Below are 20,824 nucleotides of genomic sequence, written 5' to 3' on the forward strand. Positions count from 1 at the left end.
AATTCAACCGAGAAAACTAACGGCCTTATTTAAGAAATAATTCATGGAAACCATAGATTGTTAGAAATTTACCCATGGCCTGGGCCGTGATATTCAAATTCTATCCTGAGCGTTATGTGTAAATTTCCAACAATCTATGGCTTCCATGAATTATTTCTTAAATTTGACGCAGACATAATCGTATAAAACCATTAAGCATGCAGTCAAAGTAAACATAAGAATACGCTAAAAGAAATAATTTTTTTTTATTGAGCATCCATTTGTACGTTTAGCAATGAAATCATACCAACACATGTTTTTTTCATGAATGAATAGTTTGTTATTTCCAAGAACGTGATACAATTGCTTTATAATAATTTTATTTTGAGATGACTTAATAATAGGTCCATTAATATTTAGTATAAATTCAGTCATGACCATCATATAACTCCACTTATATCAAATGTATATGGCGACATATAATAGCTCTAGTCTTTATTAAATAGGCAACTAATCAATATCTTCGTCATCATATGCGGATTCAGCACGCGTATTAGCATTGCAACACACTTCCTTTTTTTGACACTTACAAGTTCGGTGCCGGACAGAGTTTGTTCAAAGCAAACACAGCTTTTAAGCACAAAGATTTACCTTTGCAGTACCCAGTTCATCTTGTAAGTAATCTGATGACATTTGTCCCACGAAAAAGGTTGGGTTTTATCCATTTTTGTCTTCTCTGTGGAATTTTTGAAAGAATTCGGTACGCGAACAGGACCTCACTTACCTTTGGTATAATGAATTAGCCGCCAACGATGAGTCACTGTCATTCAATTGAAAAGTGTTACCTAGACTTCTCTTCACTGTCATCTGACGCATTCTGGAATCAATTGTGGATTGAAAGACCTAAAAGCCTGCTCGTGTTATGGAATGAAACGTGCCTTACTATCCATTGTCTTTTTGTTGATGACCATATTGTCGGCACCTTTTTGTATCAAACATCCCCCTTAATGTTTTGAATCTGCATGGAGTGTAAATGCTGTATTAATTTTGTCAAACTCGTGTAAGGCAATGCCTGTCAGAAATAGTCGTACCTCTGCATAGAAAACATATAAGCCATGTGAGTTCCAAATTTCTGTTGTTATGATATTGTAATTATTATGTTTATTTATGTTGGCCTAATTTGTGTTGTATGGCCTGATAGTTGTTTACCAAATAATCTTATAATTGTGCAGTTTAGGAATCACTGGAACAATCACAGAATGATTGGAACTTTCTAGAATGATCCTTATAAAAGATGCGTAATTTAAACTTCTACGTTATTCCAGAAACTTCCGTTGTAACTTTCCAGGATTTTCCACAATGTTCCATTATAGAGTGTTCTAGAATTTTCCATGACAACACTATATATACAGACACTAAAGTTAAACTCTCATAATTAAACTTGGACATAGACATTGATAGACATTAGTATTCACAGCATTTGGATTGACACTTTTATTCTACAAACAACATCATACTGGATTGTGACATTAGTAGTGAACGTAATATTCAAATTGGATTCCGAAAGATTTCCGGACACAGATAAAGATAACAGATTGGACTCATATTTTGACAGTTAAGTTAACAGTAATATTTGTGTAATACCTTTTGTAAACTTTTGTATATTAAATATTGTTAAATTTTACTATTGATTTGTGTCTTTTGTTGGCTACAATTTAAAGGCGATTTCTGGCCGTAACAGAAATTGGGGGCTCGTCCGGGATATCTTAAAAATATTTTATTCATAATTTGTTTAGTATTTGTATTATAACTAGCCAACAAAATTCTACAAAATGGCATTTGATGCTGGTAAATTTTTGAAAACGCCAGACCTGGAGAGTTTTGATAATTTAAAGAAAGAGGAATTAGTGTTGCTTGCTAAAGAATTGAAATTAGTTTTTAAAGTATCTATGAGAAAACAAATTATAAAAAATTTGGTTATAGACAAATTAGTTGACGCAGAAATTTTAGGTGAAGAGGCTCTTGAACTTAAGGTCGAAAATATTGACGCCTTTAAATTAAAACAGCTTGAATTAGAACATGAACTCAAACTAAAAGAATTGGAAATGAAGGAGATAGAGAAAAGAAAAGCAGATGAATTTAAATTAAAACAAGCAGAACTGGAAATGAAGGAAAGGTTGGAAATAGAGAGAAAAGAAAAAGAAGATGAATTTAAATTAAAAGAACTGGAAATGAAGGAGAGGGAGAAAATAAAAGAAGATGAATTAAAATTAAAAGAACTTGAAATGAGAGAAAGGCTAGAGATGGAAAAACTGAAAATTGAAATGGTCAAAGAAGAAAGCAACACTAAAGTCCAGTCGAAATCAGATTATTTTGATGCAGCAAAAAATATACGTTTGGTTCCGAAATTTTGTGAAAAAACAGTTGATAAATATTTTCCACAGTTTGAGAAAATTGCTAATAATTTGAAATGGCCAATGCCGTATTGGACTACGATGCTGCAAAGTGTTTTTGAGGGTAAGGCAGCTGAAATATACTCAGCACTTCCATCAGAAAAAAGTTCTGATTATGACACTGTGAAACAGGAAATTTTGAAAGCCTATGAGCTAGTACCAGAAGCATATAGACAGAAATTTAGATCTTATAAAAAGTTTGATTGGCAAACCTATGTGGAATTTGCTCGGGAAAAAGAAGATCTATTTGATAAATGGCTTACTTCAAAGAAAACAAAAAACAATTTTGATCAACTAAGACAATTGATGCTATTAGAAGAGTTTAAACAATGTGTTCATTCAGAATTAAAAACACATTTAGACGACAAAACTGTTGAGTCAATACATGATGCAGCTGTAATTTCAGATAATTATACTCTTTCACATAAAAGAAGTTTCAAGAGTCAAAATGTCAATACCTCCAGTGGAAATTACAAAAATCAAAGCACTGAGTGTACTGATAGTAAGCCTGTTCCACAGAATAAGAGTCAGTCCAGTTATAATATGTCTAGTCCAAAATTTGATACTTTTGAGAAGAAGTCACTGACTTGTGCTTATTGTAAGAAGATTGGTCACCTGATGGCTGATTGTTTTAGACTCCAGAAGAATAATGAACGAGATAATAAGCCGAAGACCAGTGCTTGTACGACACCTTATATTACCAGTACATTGGAATGCCCTGCACGTCAGGCTTTTAAGTCCAGTTTTTGTGATTACATGGAGGAATACAAACCCTTTATGTCTGATGGGTTTGTTTCTATTGTTGATGATACCACTCTTCAGCCTATTAAGATTTTACGGGACACTGGAGCTTCTCAGTCTTTATTGTTAGAAGGTGTGTTGCCTTTGTCCGAGAAGACTTCTGTTGGTGCCTCCGTTTTGTTACAAGGTGTAGAGTTAGGTTGTATAGATGTTCCTCTCCATCGTATTTATCTGAAGTCAGATTTGATAACTGGACCAGTTATTGTAGGTGTTCGTCCTAATCTCCCTGTAGAGGGTGTTACCTTATTGCTAGGAAATGATCTAGCTAGGAACAAAGTGGTTGCTGAACCAATTGTTACCAGTGAACCGGTGGTGGATGTTAAATCACCTGAAGATGATGCTGAATTGTATCCAGCTTGTGTTGTTACTAGGGCGATGGCTAGAAAACAACAAGATGAGAATTTGCAAGAAGACCAGTTTGATTACATGGACCTTTCTGACACTTTTATAGCTGATATTGAAGATCCTGGTAACTCAGAAAAGGCTATTATAAAACCACCTAGTGTTAACAAAAATGTTATTATGCCATGGCCAGATGTAAACAGCCATTCATTAGACCGAAATAATTTACTCGAAGAACAACATAAAGACCCTGAGGTTCTTCAGCTCAACCAGCGGGCTCAACCACAGGAGGAAGCAGACAAAGTGGCCGAATGCTTTTACCATCAGGACGGCATTTTAATGAGGAAGTGGAGGCCTCCTGATGCTACCCCAGAGGAGGAATGGAGAGTGGTGTACCAAGTGGTGGTGCCTAAAGTTTATAGGCAAGAAATTATTGGTCTTGCCCATGACACCCCCTTGGCTGGACACTTAGGTATAAGGAAGACTTGCCTTAAAATTTTGCAGCATTTCTACTGGCCAAGACTTCGAAATGATGTTGCAGAATACTGCAAATCATGTCATATATGCCAGGTTGCTGGTAAGCCTAACCAGAAAATACCACCAGCACCACTTCTGCCTATTCCAGCCTTTGACGAACCTTTCAGCAGAGTTCTAATTGACTGCGTTGGACCTTTACCAAAAACCAAAACTGGAAATGCGTATTTATTGACAATCATGTGTACATCTACTCGCTTTCCTGAGGCTATTCCGCTTAGAAATATCAAGACACCTACTATTGTCAAAGCTCTTATCAAATTTTTCACATTAGTAGGACTTCCTAAGTCTATACAGTCCGACCAGTGATCAAATTTCATGTCAGGTTTATTTCAGCAAGTCGTATACCAGTTAGGGATTGCTCAGTACAGATCAAGTGCTTATCATCCAGAATCTCAAGGTGCCTTAGAACGTTTTCATCAAACATTGAAGAACATGATTAGAACTTTTTGTCTTCAATTTGACCGAGACTGGGATGATGGAGTTCACTTTCTACTTTTTGCGGTTCGAGAGGCTGTTCAAGAATCCCTTGGATTTAGTCCCTTTGAGTTGGTATTTGGTCATACTGTAAGGGGACCGTTAAAATTGATTAAGGAAAAGTGGCTTACTGAACATACTGACTTGAATCTTTTAGACTATGTATCTAGATTTAAAGAAAAATTGTATACTGCTTGTCAAATTGCTCAGAAAAACTTAAAAAATGTACAGAACAAGATGAAAATTTGGTATGATAAAGATGCCAGGGATAGAGATTTTGAGCCTGGTGATAAAGTACTTGTATTTTTGCCAGTCCCTGGACATCCTTTACAGGCTAAATATTGTGGTCCTTATACAATAGAGAGTAAAATTAATGATTTGAATTATATTGTAAAAACTCCAGGTCGGCGCAAACAAAATAGAGTGTGTCATATTAATATGTTAAAACCATATTTTGAGCGTACTAATGTACTATGTGATAGTAAACCAGTTGCCACTTTAGGCATGGTTAAATTTAAGAACAATCATGACAAACCAGATGTAATTGAACCACCTTTTAGTTCTAAAACTATGGAAGAGACAGTTAGATTGAAAAATTCAGAAATTTTGTCAAATTTAGATTCAAAACTTGCACATCTGTCTTTTGATCGTAGAGAAGAAATAAAAGCTTTGGTATTTTCTTTTGAAAATCTTTTTCCAGATGTGCCAAACAAAACCACTGCTGTTTGTCATGATGTTGATGTAGGAGATGCTTCTCCAATTAAGCAACATCCTTATCGGCTCAATCCACTCAAACTTGAAGTTATAAGAAAAGAAATTAAATATATGCTTGACAATGATATTATTGAGCCGAGTAACAGTGAATGGAGCTCTCCTTGTCTCCTTGTGCCAAAACCAGATAAAACTTTTCGTTTCGTGACTGATTTCAGAAAAGTAAATTCAGTCTCAAAATCTGATTCCTATCCGATTCCAAGGATAGACGATTGTATTGACAATATTGGTCAAGCAAAATTTGTGAGCAAATTTGATTTATTGAAAGGTTATTGGCAAGTTCCATTGACACAGAGAGCTCGTGAAATATCAGCTTTTGTTACACCAGATGGCTTATTTCAATATACTGTAATGCCATTTGGCATGAAAAGTGCTCCAGCTACATTTCAAAGAATGATCAATAATGTTATAAAAGATTTAGACTGTTGTTATGCTTATATTGATGATCTTATTGTATGTAGTGATAGCTGGGAACAGCATTTAACACATTTGTATGATACTTTTGATAGATTGTCATATTCAAATTTGACTGTTAATCTTGGTAAAAGTGAATTTTGTCAGGCCACTGTTGATTTTTTAGGGCATACAGTTGGCCAAGGTCAAGTAAAACCTATTATGGCTAAAGTGGAAGCTATTTCCAAATTTCCACCTCCTACAAATAGAAAACAACTTATGAGATATTTAGGCATGATAGGATTTTACAGGAAATTCTGTTCAAAGTTTGCTACTGTTGTTCAACCATTGACTCATCTTTTACGGAAAGATTCTAAATTTATCTGGAGCGGAAATTGTCAAAAAGCTTTTGAAAATAGCAAATCACTTTTAATTAATAGTCCAGTTCTGATTACTCCAGACTTTGAAAAACAATTTAAACTTGCCGTTGATGCAAGCGATGTAGGAATAGGAGCTGTTTTATATCAAGAGACAGATGATAATGTTGAAAAACCTATATCATATTTTTCTAAGAAATTAGATAAACATCAGAAAAATTATTCAACTATTGAAAAAGAGTGTTTTGCAATGTTGTCAGCACTTCAACATTTTGATGTATATTTGAATCCCACTGTATATCCTATTCTTGTTTATACTGATCATAATCCTCTCACCTTCATGCATAAAATGAGAAACAAGAATCAGAGGTTGACTAGGTGGAGTTTATTGTTACAGGAATATGATGTAATTGTAAAACATATTAAGGGTAAAGATAATGTAATAGCTGATGCTTTATCTAGAGCTTATTAAATCACTTTGTATATATAATGTATTTTTGTTCATATTATTCATGATAAGTTTTTGTTACACTAAAACTTCTTTTAAGGGGGGAGGTGTTATGATATTGTAATTATTATGTTTATTTATGTTGGCCTAATTTGTGTTGTATGGCCTGATAGTTGTTTACCAAATAATCTTATAATTGTGCAGTTTAGGAATCACTGGAACAATCACAGAATGATTGGAACTTTCTAGAATGATCCTTATAAAAGATGCGTAATTTAAACTTCTACGTTATTCCAGAAACTTCCGTTGTAACTTTCCAGGATTTTCCACAATGTTCCATTATAGAGTGTTCTAGAATTTTCCATGACAACACTATATATACAGACACTTAAGTTAAACTCTCATAATTAAACTTGGACATAGACATTGATAGACATTAGTATTCACAGCATTTGGATTGACACTTTTATTCTACAAACAACATCATACTGGATTGTGACATTAGTAGTGAACGTAATATTCAAATTGGATTCCGAAAGATTTCCGGACACAGATAAAGATAACAGATTGGACTCATATTTTGACAGTTAAGTTAACAGTAATATTTGTGTAATACCTTTTGTAAACTTTTGTATATTAAATATTGTTAAATTTTACTATTGATTTGTGTCTTTTGTTGGCTACAATTTAAAGGCGATTTCTGGCCGTAACACTGTCAATGTTCGTGACCCATATACCCATATTCATGATATAACTGCACGGCCATTTCCAAATGTAATGGGGCGAATGTTGCTTCAGAAACGATTGCTTTTGTAATAGCCATACATTAACTAATTTTTGTTATCTTTAAGGACAATATACGGTTCAGAATCGACTTTGTGTGGTTTTTTATCATTAAACTAACAAATGAAATTAAGAAGCGATGAAAGCATCTTTTCCATAGATACACTCAACGAGGACATAGCTCATAAGAGCGCTGGCGGTAGAGTGAAGTAATTGTTTTTCTTTTAATGTATCCTTGATATCTTCAGTCACACTTTGGTGTAATTCTGAAAGTCTTAACATTGAGCTCAATTTTCCTGTAGCAGATATGGCCCCGCTGTGTTTGAATTGTAATGTGTCATACCGGTAATATCTAGTTAGTTTGTTCTGGAGTTTGGAAGTTTAGTAAGCATCAGAGACAATCTTGCGTAAAAGTGATCGGTATATGTCGAGGATGTGCTACATGAGAAAGACCTTTTTATGGAAGAACAGATCATCACTGTCAATTGTTATCAATGAATTGACAGCACATTCAAATTCTAATTTTTCAGTCACTGTTTTACCTGATTGCACATGTGTTGATTTCAATAAGTATTTGATAATGCATGCTGAAAGGGAGACTGCATTTGAAAATAAATCTTTATATCCAAATTACAAGGAGGAAAATGAACGTGAGATCGTATAAAAGTGTCAGGTTGTGATGATACATATGGATCAGTTTGATCACATATATGACTTTCTGTTGTTTCAATTTAATGACGCAACAATTTTGCCTTTGACATCATTTATGATTCACAACACTTTCACCAAAGTAAAGCAGAATATCAAGAGAAGTTGGTCATAGCATCACCTTGTCACACACCAAATCTCTGCGAAACTTCAATAATACTTTTCCCCGACCACTTGCATGCATATTTATTGCTCTGAGGTTGAATATTGACATAATATGTATTTTTTCCACACTAAATCAGCTATAGTCGCCGTCAGCTGAAATTCGTAGTGGTTATCGGTAAAAATAATCAAAACTATGAATCGCGTTTACTCGAGATATAGTTTTTTCACATTCAATTTATAAATCGTAAAAAGAAAAACCACTACTGGCATACCTTTTAAGTTATTGCACTGTGATAATCCTTACCTTCACATTTTCCAAGACGATTTTGAATGGTGGAATCCGCCATTGTTCTAATGGGAAGTGTTTCCGTGGAGTTCAATTTCATAAAATTTGCATAAAACGCGGGAAACTTTATCACATCAATAAAAAGAACATTACCGGAAACTCCGAAAGTGACGTGTGTCATATGTAAACAAAGAATCCCCATAGAAACGAAGATTGCGGAGTTACAATGGAAAACATTCTGGAAAATGTGAAGGTCAGGATTATTATAGTGCGATCACTTAAAAGGTTAGTCAGTAGTAGTTTTTCTTTTGACGATTTATGAATGAAATGTGAAAAACTATATCTCGAGTGAACGCGATTGATAGTTTAGATTATTTTTACCGATAACCGCTACAAATTTCAGCTGACGGCGACTATAGTCATTATCCGGAAAAACATCTCATCCGAAGGATTTGGTAAACTTTTATAAAAATTGTTTGGAATGTTCCCAACAAAATTTGCATGCAGTATCACAATAATATATTTTTTCTCTCAAATGTCATATACTGTTTGTTAATCGTGTTATCTCGTTTCCAAAGAAAAAAACGTTAAATTTCCATCTAAAAAACAGTCAACTTTTAGTTAAAGTCTCGACCGGTTACAAGATAAAGCACAATCTCAAATTAAAGGAGGTGAGGGTGACTCATAGGGACGCACCTATATTTCGTTTGATTTGTTTTATTGTCCTGTGATCATTTCTGAAGACTGGGTGTGTCTATCACTTACAGTTTTCAGGTGATAGTCTTTTGAAAATTTAGAGAAATAAAATCTCATAGTTCTATAGTAAACCCCTCCCTACTTTATGCCCCTCAAAATTCCCCTTAATAGACCACAATAGACTAAATCATTATGTAGCCCTTCGTTATCTCCTCACCAAATATGAAGAAATTATTTGGAATAGTAACGGTCTTTCTTAATGTTTTCTTAGATTTGAAGTGTTGATATTTTAACGCCATTATTAGGTTTTTTCGTGGCGACCAGTTTCAATTAGTGAAGGAAGCCGGAGAAAACCATCGACCTTCTTAGCCAATTGAGATTGGAGTCGAGTGCATTCGCATCGGTTGGGTTAGAACTCACCACCTCAGTGTTGACTGTCTGGTGATTACAGTAGTAGAACTACTTAGATCACGTGGTCACCGAGGCGGAGATTACAGTACTTTATCATTAGAGATTTACTGAGTATATTGCTAACTAGACTTTCCCCAAATCTACTATTTAAACATGTATAGTCATGACAAGCATTTATGAAAGTGAACGTATGGAAGCACAACTTTGAGGATGCTCTCTAATCAAATATTTGAAAGAAAAAATTATGTTCTAAAGATTTAGTTTATTTAGATTTATTTACATAGTATATGCCATGTCTTGTAACTTTTCCAGTTGCACAGATTTATACATGTTATATGAATCTGAGTAAATTGTGTTGTTTAAAAAGTAAAATCACAAAAATACTGAACTCAGAGGAAAATCAATTCGGAAAGTCCATAATCACATGGCAAAATCAAATAACAAAACGCATCAAAAACGAATGGACAAGAACTGTCATATTCCTGACTTGGTACAGGCATTTTCAAATGTAGAAAATGGTGGATTGAACCTGGTTTTATAGCTAGCTAAACCTCTCACTTGTATGACAGTCGCATCAAATTCCATTATATAGTCACCGATGCGTGAACAAAACAAACAGACATAATAGGTAAAAATGTCAAAAATAGGGGTACAGCAGTCAACATTGTGTTATCATCTTAATCACTATAAAAACAACAAATGTAACGAAGAAGCACAAAAAGGCATACATCAAATTAACATCCTCATTTTGATTATATTATACGATTATATTTGTCTATGTAAAATGCACCCATCAAGGAAGGAGGGTATGGGTACTGGTGTAAAATTGCGCGTTTGAAATTCGCACAGGTAGACATGAAATAATTTTGTCGTTCAAAGTATGTCTGGATGCATAAATACAGTCACGCAAAATAGATATAACAAACACTGACTTAGCAGTTAAAGTAATAATAATAAATAAAATAATAGTGTGGTTCAAAGTATGACGTGATACATAAGTACAGAGTCACGTAAAATGTATATCACAAAAAAAGTAGGTTAACAGTAAAAGTAATATTAATGAATAAAATAATTTTGTCATTCAAAGTATGACAAGATACATAGGTACAGAGTCACATCATAAAATAATTTTGTCATTCAAAGTATGACAAGATACATAGGTACAGAGTCACATCATAAAATAATTTTGTCGTTCAAAGTATGATGGGATACATAAGCACAGAGATACGTCAAAAGGATATCTCAAAAAAACAGACAACAGTAAAAGTAATATTAATAAAGACAAATAAAAGAATAATATAACACGTAATTAAGATGATAAACAACGTCAGTACGCAAAATCTATACTTCAAGACCATCGTGTATTATTTGTGAAGTTGATACGGAATATTTATCAACAAGTTCTGGGTACCTTCCGATGAACTTTTTTAGAAAAAGGACGAGACGTTCTTTGACATACCCCTGGTTCATCAACTTTCTGCTCAGACACTGGTGACGTTTTACAAAGTCTGAGTAGGAGCTGCAAGCTCTTGAATACCGAATAAGTTGGGAAATGTATATTCCATATGCAGGTGAAGTTGGTATGTTGCTACTAAGGTGGGGGAAATTAATAATTTCAAAATCAAAATCGTCTCGTTTGTCATAGATTCTGGTACTAAGATGACTGTGTATGTCAAATTCGAGGTATAAGTCTAAAAATGAGGCGGATGAAAACATTGTCTAAATTTTCCTTGAAATGAAGTTTATTGCATAAATACATAAAGATGGCAATAACTTTAGCAATATAAATACACAAAAAAATATGCAAAAGTTATTAGACATTTAACAAATATATTCCAAATATAACATGGTTTGATGAGAACTTGTCTTTCCATTTTTTGTTCATATTTTCGTGACCAGTTTAGCATTCTTATATATTTTGTCTTCTGCTTGAAATTTCCACAAATGGGTTTCCCAGTCTTCAAACGGATTTTTACAGGTGAAGCCATATAACTAGAAAAAAAAGACAAACAAAAAAGATTAGTTTTTAAAGTAATGTATTTGTCTACTATTTCGTCCACATGAGCTTTTATAATTCGGTCTTTATATATGATGACAATTCAATAACGCACTTCATCTGTCAAATTTACATGATAGATTCATCTGGCATATGATTTATATCAAACACTGTATATCAAAAGATACAATACTATGGTCAAATTTGAGACTTTGCAATTGAATTATGCGATGTCTGAAATACTATACTTAACCCTCTCATATTTTTGTGTATATCAAATGCGCGTGTCGTTTACAAAAGACACAAAATTGCAATTGATTTAAAACAGTCTGAAGTCAAAAACAATTCCGAAGTATTTGCTATGAAAACCAATGAGTTCGCAACTTTCTGCTTAATATGTTTCGAAAGCAGTACTATCAGTTTTGGCTCCATTCTTCAACTACACAATTGACGGACGCTTCCATTAATGGATAGTTTTAGTGCTTGCTGTACTTCACTTAAATATTTTACTTTATAATTGAAATAAATCTACAACATTAATTAGGATACGAAATGATGCGTGTATCTGTATATTATTTGAACCGGATTTATGTTTAGTTCAAAAAGACTCATTCGCAGTTCTACAAAGACAATTATTAGAAGGCAGTAATCAAGCACGAATTTGAAAAGTATTGACAAGCATTACAGTTTTATTTTGTTTCGAAAGCATTCTGCGTTCATTCATAAATTCCAAACAGCTCTGTCAAATACAATGCCAAGAATTTAACGGGATCTGTCATCAATGAAAAGTTTGGTTTCATAACTTACATAGGGGAGCTTGATTTCGCCTACTTAATTAGTTGACTTTATAACTGAAACATTCAAAGTTGTCGCATTTAATAGAAATCCCATCAAATTTTTCAGATGTATTCATTGTTTTCAGAACCGATCAATATACAAAACGATATTTAGCAATAACCCATTTACTTTAGAAATGTTGACTCAAGTAAAATATTGTTTTGGTTTATGCCATTGCTTGTATTTAATTTGACCAACATATTGTTATAATAAAATTAACCGTTCCAATTTTCTTGCACCAGATGCGCATTTCGACAATACATGTCTCTGCAGTGATGCTCGTGGCCAAAATATTTGAAATCCAAAGCTTATATAAATGACGAAGAGCTATAATCCAAAAGGTCCAAAAAGTATAGCCAAATCCGTGAAAGGAATCAGAGCTTTGCATGAGGGAGATACATTCCTTAATTTATAATAATTTCTATCATTTTGTAACAGTAAATTTTAATAACACAAAAAATCCGTATTTTCATGCCAGTACCGAAGTACTGGCTACTGGGGTGGTGATACCCTCGGAGACTAATAGTCCACCAGCAGAGGCATCGACCCAGTGGTAGTAATAAAATTAACGGTACCAACTTTCAAGCACCAGATGCGCATTTCGACAATACATGTCTCTTCAGTGATGCTCGTGGCCAAAATATTTTAAATCCAAAGTTTAGATAAATGATGAAGAGCTATAATCCAAAAGGTCCAAAAAGTATAGCCAATTCCGTGAAAGGAATCAGAGCTTTGCATGAGGGAGATACATTCCTTAATTTATGATAATTTTTATCATTTTGTAACAGTAAATTTTAATAACACAAAAAATCCGTATTTTCATGCCAGTACCGAAGTACTGGCTACTGGGTTGGTGATACCCTCGGGGACTAATAGTCCACCAGCAGAGGCATCGACCCAGTGGTAGTAATAAAATTAACGGTACCAATTTTCTTGCACCAGATGCGCATTTCGACAATACATGTCTCTTCAGTGATGCTCGTGGCCAAAATATTTGAAATCCAAAGCTTATATAAATGATGAAGAGCTATAATCCAAAAGGTCCAAAAAGTATAGCCAATTCCGTGAAAGGAATCAGAGCTTTGCGTGAGGGAGATACATTCCTTAATTTATAATAATTTCTATCATTTTGTAACAGTAAATTTTAATAACACAAAAAATCCGTATTTTCATGCCAGTACCGAAGTACTGGCTACTGGGGTGGTGATACCCTCGGGGACTAATAGTCCACCAGCAGAGGCATCGACCCAGTGGTAGTAATAAAATTAACGGTACCAATTTTCTTGCACCAGATGCGCATTTCGACAATACATGTCTCTTCAGTGATGCTCGTGGCCAAAATATTTGAAATCCAAAGCTTATATAAATGATGAAGAGCTATAATCCAAAAGGTCCAAAAAGTATAGCCAAATTCGTGAAAGGAATCAGAGCTTTGCATGAGGGAGATACATTCCTTAATTTATAATAATTTCTATCATTTTGTAACAGTAAATTTTAATAACACAAAAAATCCGTATTTTCATGCCAGGACCGAAGTACTGGCTACTGGGGTGGTGATAACTTATTCATTATCAGTTGTGTCGTATTCATGTATGTTATGTCTTAGTCTAGTAATTTTATCCGCTAATGTAAATACGTTTAACCTTTTTTATTTTTATTCACGAGCCATAAACTTGAAATGTGTCTGTTCATACCTTCCTCCATACTTTGGATCATTATACAATTTCAGGGTAATGATGCAAATAACTGTCTCGGTAATTAACATTACATTTTTTTAAATTGACAATTAAATGCATATATTGAGAAAAAAAGAGAAAAAAGTTTAAAGAATGAAATGATTGTTTGATTCAGTTTTATTGCGATTGACACTTTTTATGTGATCAACTTTCGGCAGGTACAATTGCAAGCCTTGGCAATTACGATGATGTTGATGACAGCTAATCACATTGCGACATGTTTTACATATAAATGTTTTACTGCATGTGACATAAATATTTATTCCTCAGCGGTCGAAATGATCTGAATAAGGAATTAGTAGATACAATGCTAGTGGTCAAGATTGTAGTCGAGTTTGAATAAGTAGTAGAGCTGAATGTGTTAAATTTCGTAATAATAGAAATTGTCCTTATGTGATAATTTTCGAGAATAAATATAAATGACAATAACAAAACAGAATATATATATAAAAAAACATACCCGTCTTTCCCCTAGTACTTTGAAAATCTCTATCTCGATCTGGCCTTGGCTAAGTTGATGTATCATTGATTCAGTTCCTCTTTCGAATAGTCTGTCAAATTCCTCATGCGATATACCTGTCGCAAAAATGTAAACCTTTAAATAAATGTACCGAATTAAACAGACCACTACATACTATATGTACAAAGACAAATTCTTATCCAGAAAGGCTCAAGTTCCAACAAGGATACTTGGGGAAAGAAAGATTATAGAGTTGTTGATTCGCTAACAATGCACGTTGTGTTGCTCTAAAATCAAAATTGTTTATTCTCAGAGAGACTGATGTGCATTCAACATGGTTTAATAAATGTGTAAATGTATACCTTTACATGTTTAGAACTTATTCAAAATTTAGACAATTCTTTATTTCTCTATTGAATAAATATTTTCAAAATATTGATTACAGTAACATTTGATATTTCAAAATATATAAACATATTATTACTAGTTTCTGACCAAAATAAACCCCAAAAAAAAACCACAAAAAACAAAAATAAAAAAGCAAAGAAATAACAATTCTATAACAAATCAAAACACATGGAATTTCTAAAATCTTCCCTCAATTATAAGGCATATTTGATAAAGGAGCCAATATTGTAAAGATGTTCAATGTCATAGAGGTTTCGCATTTCGTTTCCTTTTTGATTTATGAGTAAGAGACATTACGATGAGAAGGTTATCTCTATGTTTTTATTGTTAATTTTACCATCAAGAAAGAAGTCTTCTTCATTGTCCAGTAAGTAACACAGTTTACATATTCTACCCTTTCTATGAATTTTATATAATTCATTATTTTCTATTTCTAAATTATGATTAGTTGTTCACTTAGCTAAGCATTAGAGTTTTCAGTTTTCATCGTTAGTTTTTATTTTATTTCTAAAATTTTTTTCATATTTTTCTTTAAATTCATTTTATTACCAATGCCAATGTCTTAATTATAGAAGTCTTGGTTGACTTGAAATTTGTTGGCAAATATATACCAAGAATAGGACAGTCCAGCAGTTTTGAAAATTTAATACACAGAACAAAAACAATGATTTAATTAATAGACCATTAACATATTACAATCTATAGAAGTGTACTTTATTTCTTTTAAAGATTAATATTGATAATTTTATTTTGTTAAGAAACAGGCTTGTTAAATTACATGCTTCATGGTTCCTATAAACATTAAAGTGATTAAAGGTTATAATTAAAAACAATTCATTAAACATGCAAATGAATAATGAAATGAAATACAATGTGCATCATGCACAATTGTTCTTTAATAAAGAACAAGTATTGAAAGCTTCTCTGTTATGTTATTAAATGCTAGTCAATAATTTATCTATTACTTTTTGTCATTTCTACTAAAACAAGGTTCTTACCAAAAAGAAATAAAAGAATAAGAAAAAAAAAAACATACAAAAATTAAATAAAACAAACAAAAACTCAAAACATTGAAAACAAAATCAAAATAAATAAATTTTAAAACAGCAACATCAACAAATTAAATAAAGTTAACTAATTTTCAGGTGGTACCTAACACTACAGGGAGATAACTCTGTAGAGCAGCTTAACGCTTTAATTACGTTGTGTTGTAAAGGGAATATTAAACTTCTCAATGATCAAAGTTGGTGTTTGTCAAACTGCTATATAACCTGTGTAATTTTTCTGACAAAATGGTTGGTTCAAAATTTTAAACAACCAATTATTCAACATTTAAAAAAAGTGAAATGTCATGTTAAATGACACCTGACTAGTTATACATAGTTATTTTCTATGAACTTTGCATTGTTATTTGCTTTTTTTATTATTTCGTTGCTTTCCTCTTAGAATTGACGTGTTTCCATCGGTTTTTCGTTGCAATCCGGATTTCGATTGATGACATTTGAACATCTGTATATTCTTCATATTGTGATGCTAGAATTGTTTGATTGGTTATAATTTATCATATGGTATCAGAAGAACAATAAAAGGTACATGTATATAGAAAAAAGCATTACAAGCATCCAAGAAAAAGTTTATTAAGAGAAGTTAGAAAAATCTATAATTCAAAAGTGATACTTTAAGTAATTTTAAAAAGCCTAAGTTAAGGAACAAAAAAATCTAAAATTATTAACAGATTATGGACTTCCTTTTTTTACCAAAACAAGACACGACAAGACAATTTTTTAACAACTTCGACACAAGCATGGTGCTGCACACTATCCCCATATTGCTTCTTGTTTAAACTACAGGATAAAGTTGACTCTGACGTTAACATGTTTTTGGGATTCGAGCGTCACTTATAAGTCTTTTGTAGACTAAACGCGCGTCTGGCGTATATACAAAATTTAGTCCTTGTATCTATGATGAGTTTATTTACAACCACCGGGTCGATGCCACTGCTGGTGGAGATTTATTTCCCCGAGGGTATCACCAGCCCAGTAGTCAGCACTTTTTGTGCTGACATGAATTATCATTGATATGGTTATATTTATAAATTAACTGTTTACAAAATTTAGAATTTTTGAAATACTAAGGCTTTTCTACCTCAGGCATAGATTAACTTAGCTGTATTTGGCAAAACCTTTAGGAATTTTGGTCCTCAATGCTCTTCAACTTCGTACTTTATTTGGCCTTTTTAATTTTTTTGGATTCGAGCGTCACTGATGAGTCTTTTGTAGACGTAACGCGCGTCTGGCGTAGATACAAAATTTAGTCCTGGTATCTATGATGAGTTTATTTACCTTTATTTTTGCATTGGTATAACAGGGGTCGTAATCGGTTAAAAGTTTGACCTGTTATGAGCTGTTGAAGACTTACATTAAAAGAAAAATGGTCGGTAAAAATATTTTACCATGTATCGTGAGAAAGAACCAAGGGGTCCGAATATCTGACAAAATTTCCTAAACTTAACTTAAGTACATAATCAACTTATTCATTATCTACAAACATATATTGGAATACCATATTACTAAACTTAATGAGACTGATTACAAGTACTGAGACTGAATACGCCTTTTACATACTATATAGATACTGCCTAACATTGCTTTATATAATTTTTATAACTTTGAATTGACGTGCTTCTACAAGTGAAAGCACTGTGTGACAGTTAATCATCACAATACACCCCAATAAACTACATTGAACATATAAAATATATCAATTACTTTTTTTCTAAGTTGAAAATACATGAGACGGTAGCAGTAAGAATTTAACTTTACCATGGTCGTATGCAACTTCAAACCATAGGACATCGTTTCCAGATAATGTGTGTGGCAAATTGAACTGGAAACTGCTTGATCTAAAAAGTTTCTGCCAACTTTCAAAGTGAGTTAGAGATGCACATGTCACATTACAGAAATCCATCGCCATAATTTCAGATGTTACCGTGTTCACAACTGAATAATTCCTTACTTCAAAAACTAAACATAAAAAAGCAAAAGAAAAGAACAGGATTAAATGAAATAAGTCAGTTCTCAATAAACAAATTTAAGTAAACAATTTCAAATTGATATTGCGCCTACGGGGAGGATGTTTTGAAAATGAAAATGTATTTGACGTCAATAAGTTGTAAAACAAAACAAAAGGTCAAACAAACAAACAATCATAATACAGTAATATTTTTAAGTACAATACTGGTTATGATAGTATTTAACACATACAATGGAATCAGTTTTCAGAAAACAAGATACGTGTGAGTACTGGACTCTTCAGAAGCATACTTTATTCAAAGCATTTACAATGCAGAATAAAAGAAAATTTAAACCATATACTATAAAACATGTTTCATCATGTTCATGTTCATGATCGCGATGATGTCGGTATCGTTCATAGCTTGCTACTTTGTCTTTTATTCACTGTTAGTAAAATGGAATTATATGCGACTGTCATGCAAGTAAGGTGTTTCGCTAGTTATACGTCTACCATTTTCTGCACAAGGAAATGACGGTACCAAGTAAAACATATGACAGGTTTTTTTTGTTTTTTTTGTAACGATTACAAATATTTTTATTCAATTATTTCCTGATATAAAAATATCTAAGTAGCCCAGTTCAAAAACTTAGGGACCCCTCTATTCTAACAGACTAAATTCACCAGGGAAAATATCAAATGACTTTCTATAGTTTAGCATAACTTAAGTTATATAACCAATTCAATTGATTTTACCTGATACGCATCACTGGCACTGTAATACATAATAATTAACGTATACCCGGTTCACTGACTTACATTAAACATGTGTTTATTTAATCGTTACACCCCAGGTATATTGTTATACTTCACAGTTTCTATTTCTGAAACAAGTGTAAATTGAATAGATCTATTGTTTCGAATAACAATGGATTTTAACCACAGGCTGTGACGAGCGGGGTTTCTGGAAACCCCTGCTTCTACATCCTGCAAACGAAGTCTATTGTTATTCATAACAATAGAAACTGACTATTCTTTAAATAGCATGAACATCAGAAATTACTAATAGTGTTCACTACAATTTGTTTCAACATATTAAAAAAAAAACACTTTAGAAAACTCCAATAGCGAAAAAGAAATTATATAGATATAGGAAGATGTGGTATGCGTGCCAATGAGACAACGCTCCATCCAAATAACAATTTATCAATTTTAAGTAAACCATTATAGGTCAATGTACGGCCTTCAACACGGAGCCTTGGCTCACACCGAACAAAAAGCTATAAAGGGCTCCAAAATTACTAGTGTAAAACCATTCAAACAGGAAAACCAACTGTATAATCTATATAAAAACGAGAAACGAGAAACACGTATAAATTACATAAACAAACGACAACTACTGTACATCAGATTCCTGACTTAGGACAGGTGCAAACATTTGCAGCGGGATTAAACGTTTTAATGGTACCAAACCTTCTCCCTTTTTCTGAAACTATAGTATAACATCACAACATAGAAAACCTCACGATAAAATATCAATTGGACGGCTTAACTCAATCAAAAAACGTGAATTAATACACTATGAAATAAATTTGATCTGCGATACCTGAATGCAAATGCACAGTTAACAAAATATTAGGGACAAAAAGCAAACAAACAAGTCCAAACATATATTTTGAATTCAAAAATAATCCTTTAATTACTCCTTTGCTAAAAGTAATATTTTTTTATCCCAGTTATATGTCTCTATTCTAAATCATTGATTTTTTTTTTGTTTTAAACAGGGGGATCCTACCTCTCGGAACACCCCCAAACGAATAGTTATAATTATAATTGGAAATTATTGAATAAATGAGAAAGAACAAAAAATGAAATTATTCTGTGACTAACGAATGGATTATAAAAGTATAAAGCGCATCTGGTGAGTACTAATGTATTAATAAACGCGATGTGTGTAATTTACTAGTATACAGACATAGATTCAAATATCGATTACAGTACAAATCTTTCTTTCTGTGAAAATAACGTATTGTTCACTACGTTCAAAAAACTATGACAGTTAGTTTCCATTCTTTCGATATGTTTTACCTTTTGACCATTCCATTTAATAAAGACATTCCGATTTTAGTTTTCCTTGGTATTGATGATTTAGATATTTTATTTTGGCTTTCAGTATGGGTTTGTTCATTGTTAAAATTCGTACAGCGAAATCATAATGCTACCATCTACGTCATTTTATGTAGTTAATACTTTTCTCATCGCTATTAATACCACATTTCCTACAATTATAATGGGTACTTTACAATGTATATTGTCCGTGGAAAAGATCTTAACTGTTGAATGCACAGACTGTTGCCATAATATGTATGGCACAGTTATATTATAAAGATGATAACACAGAATCTGATTATTGTATACACGCAAAATGGCATCTCTATCCTTATCATTTTGTATTCATTTTTTTACAATTTTATATTATTGATATTTTTAATTTCATAATACATTTCCCTAACAAAAGGGTTCATAAGCCTAAGGCAGAGGATCGTTTATGACCTCTTCTTCTCAATACTTTTCAATATTCCATGATATGTTTGTTATTTCGTTGGAGTTATTTTCCCTTTAGTACACACAGTCGTTTGATGTTTTATTTCCTTGACTTTACTTAAAGCATATTTTATTGACAGTGAACGGTTATTGTTAATAAGTGGACATTCAAAACTCAACTATTTTAATTGTAAGAACATGAAAATTTTACGGTACTCAGTACAATATTGAAGTATGTACATACTTGCAATGATCTTTGCTTCCCCA

At 32.7% G+C, this 20,824-nt stretch overlaps 1 protein-coding gene across 1 annotated transcript; it reads right to left on the reverse strand.

Annotated features, from left to right (window-relative positions):
* Nucleotides 1-11,279: 11,279 nt before the first annotated feature.
* On the reverse strand, nucleotides 11,280-20,824 carry LOC143054454 (uncharacterized). The gene is made up of 4 exons (XM_076227463.1): nucleotides 20,802-20,824; nucleotides 17,824-18,024; nucleotides 14,594-14,709; nucleotides 11,280-11,556 (listed from the first exon to the last, which is right to left on the reverse strand). The coding sequence occupies exons 2-4, from the start codon at nucleotides 17,972-17,974 to the stop codon at nucleotides 11,446-11,448; spliced, it is 378 nt and encodes a 125-aa protein (XP_076083578.1). The 5' UTR covers nucleotides 17,975-18,024; nucleotides 20,802-20,824; the 3' UTR covers nucleotides 11,280-11,445.

Source organism: Mytilus galloprovincialis, chromosome 12 (genome assembly GCF_965363235.1).
Source record: "Mytilus galloprovincialis chromosome 12, xbMytGall1.hap1.1, whole genome shotgun sequence".
NCBI classification, from domain to species: domain Eukaryota; kingdom Metazoa; phylum Mollusca; class Bivalvia; order Mytilida; family Mytilidae; genus Mytilus; species Mytilus galloprovincialis.

What these genes read in the sequence shown, in the direction of transcription:
- LOC143054454 (XM_076227463.1), bottom strand. Translation starts at nt 17,974, where the DNA reads ATGGCGATGGATTTCTGTAATGTGACATGTGCATCTCTAACTCACTTT. An exon ending in TGAAGTTGCATACGACCATG is followed by an intron (nt 14,710 to 17,823) that starts GTAAAGTTAAAT and finishes TTTTTGCGACAG; the next exon opens with GTATATCGCATGAGGAATTT. An exon ending in AAGTACTAGGGGAAAGACGG is followed by an intron (nt 11,557 to 14,593) that starts GTATGTTTTTTT and finishes TTTTTTTTCTAG; the next exon opens with TTATATGGCTTCACCTGTAA.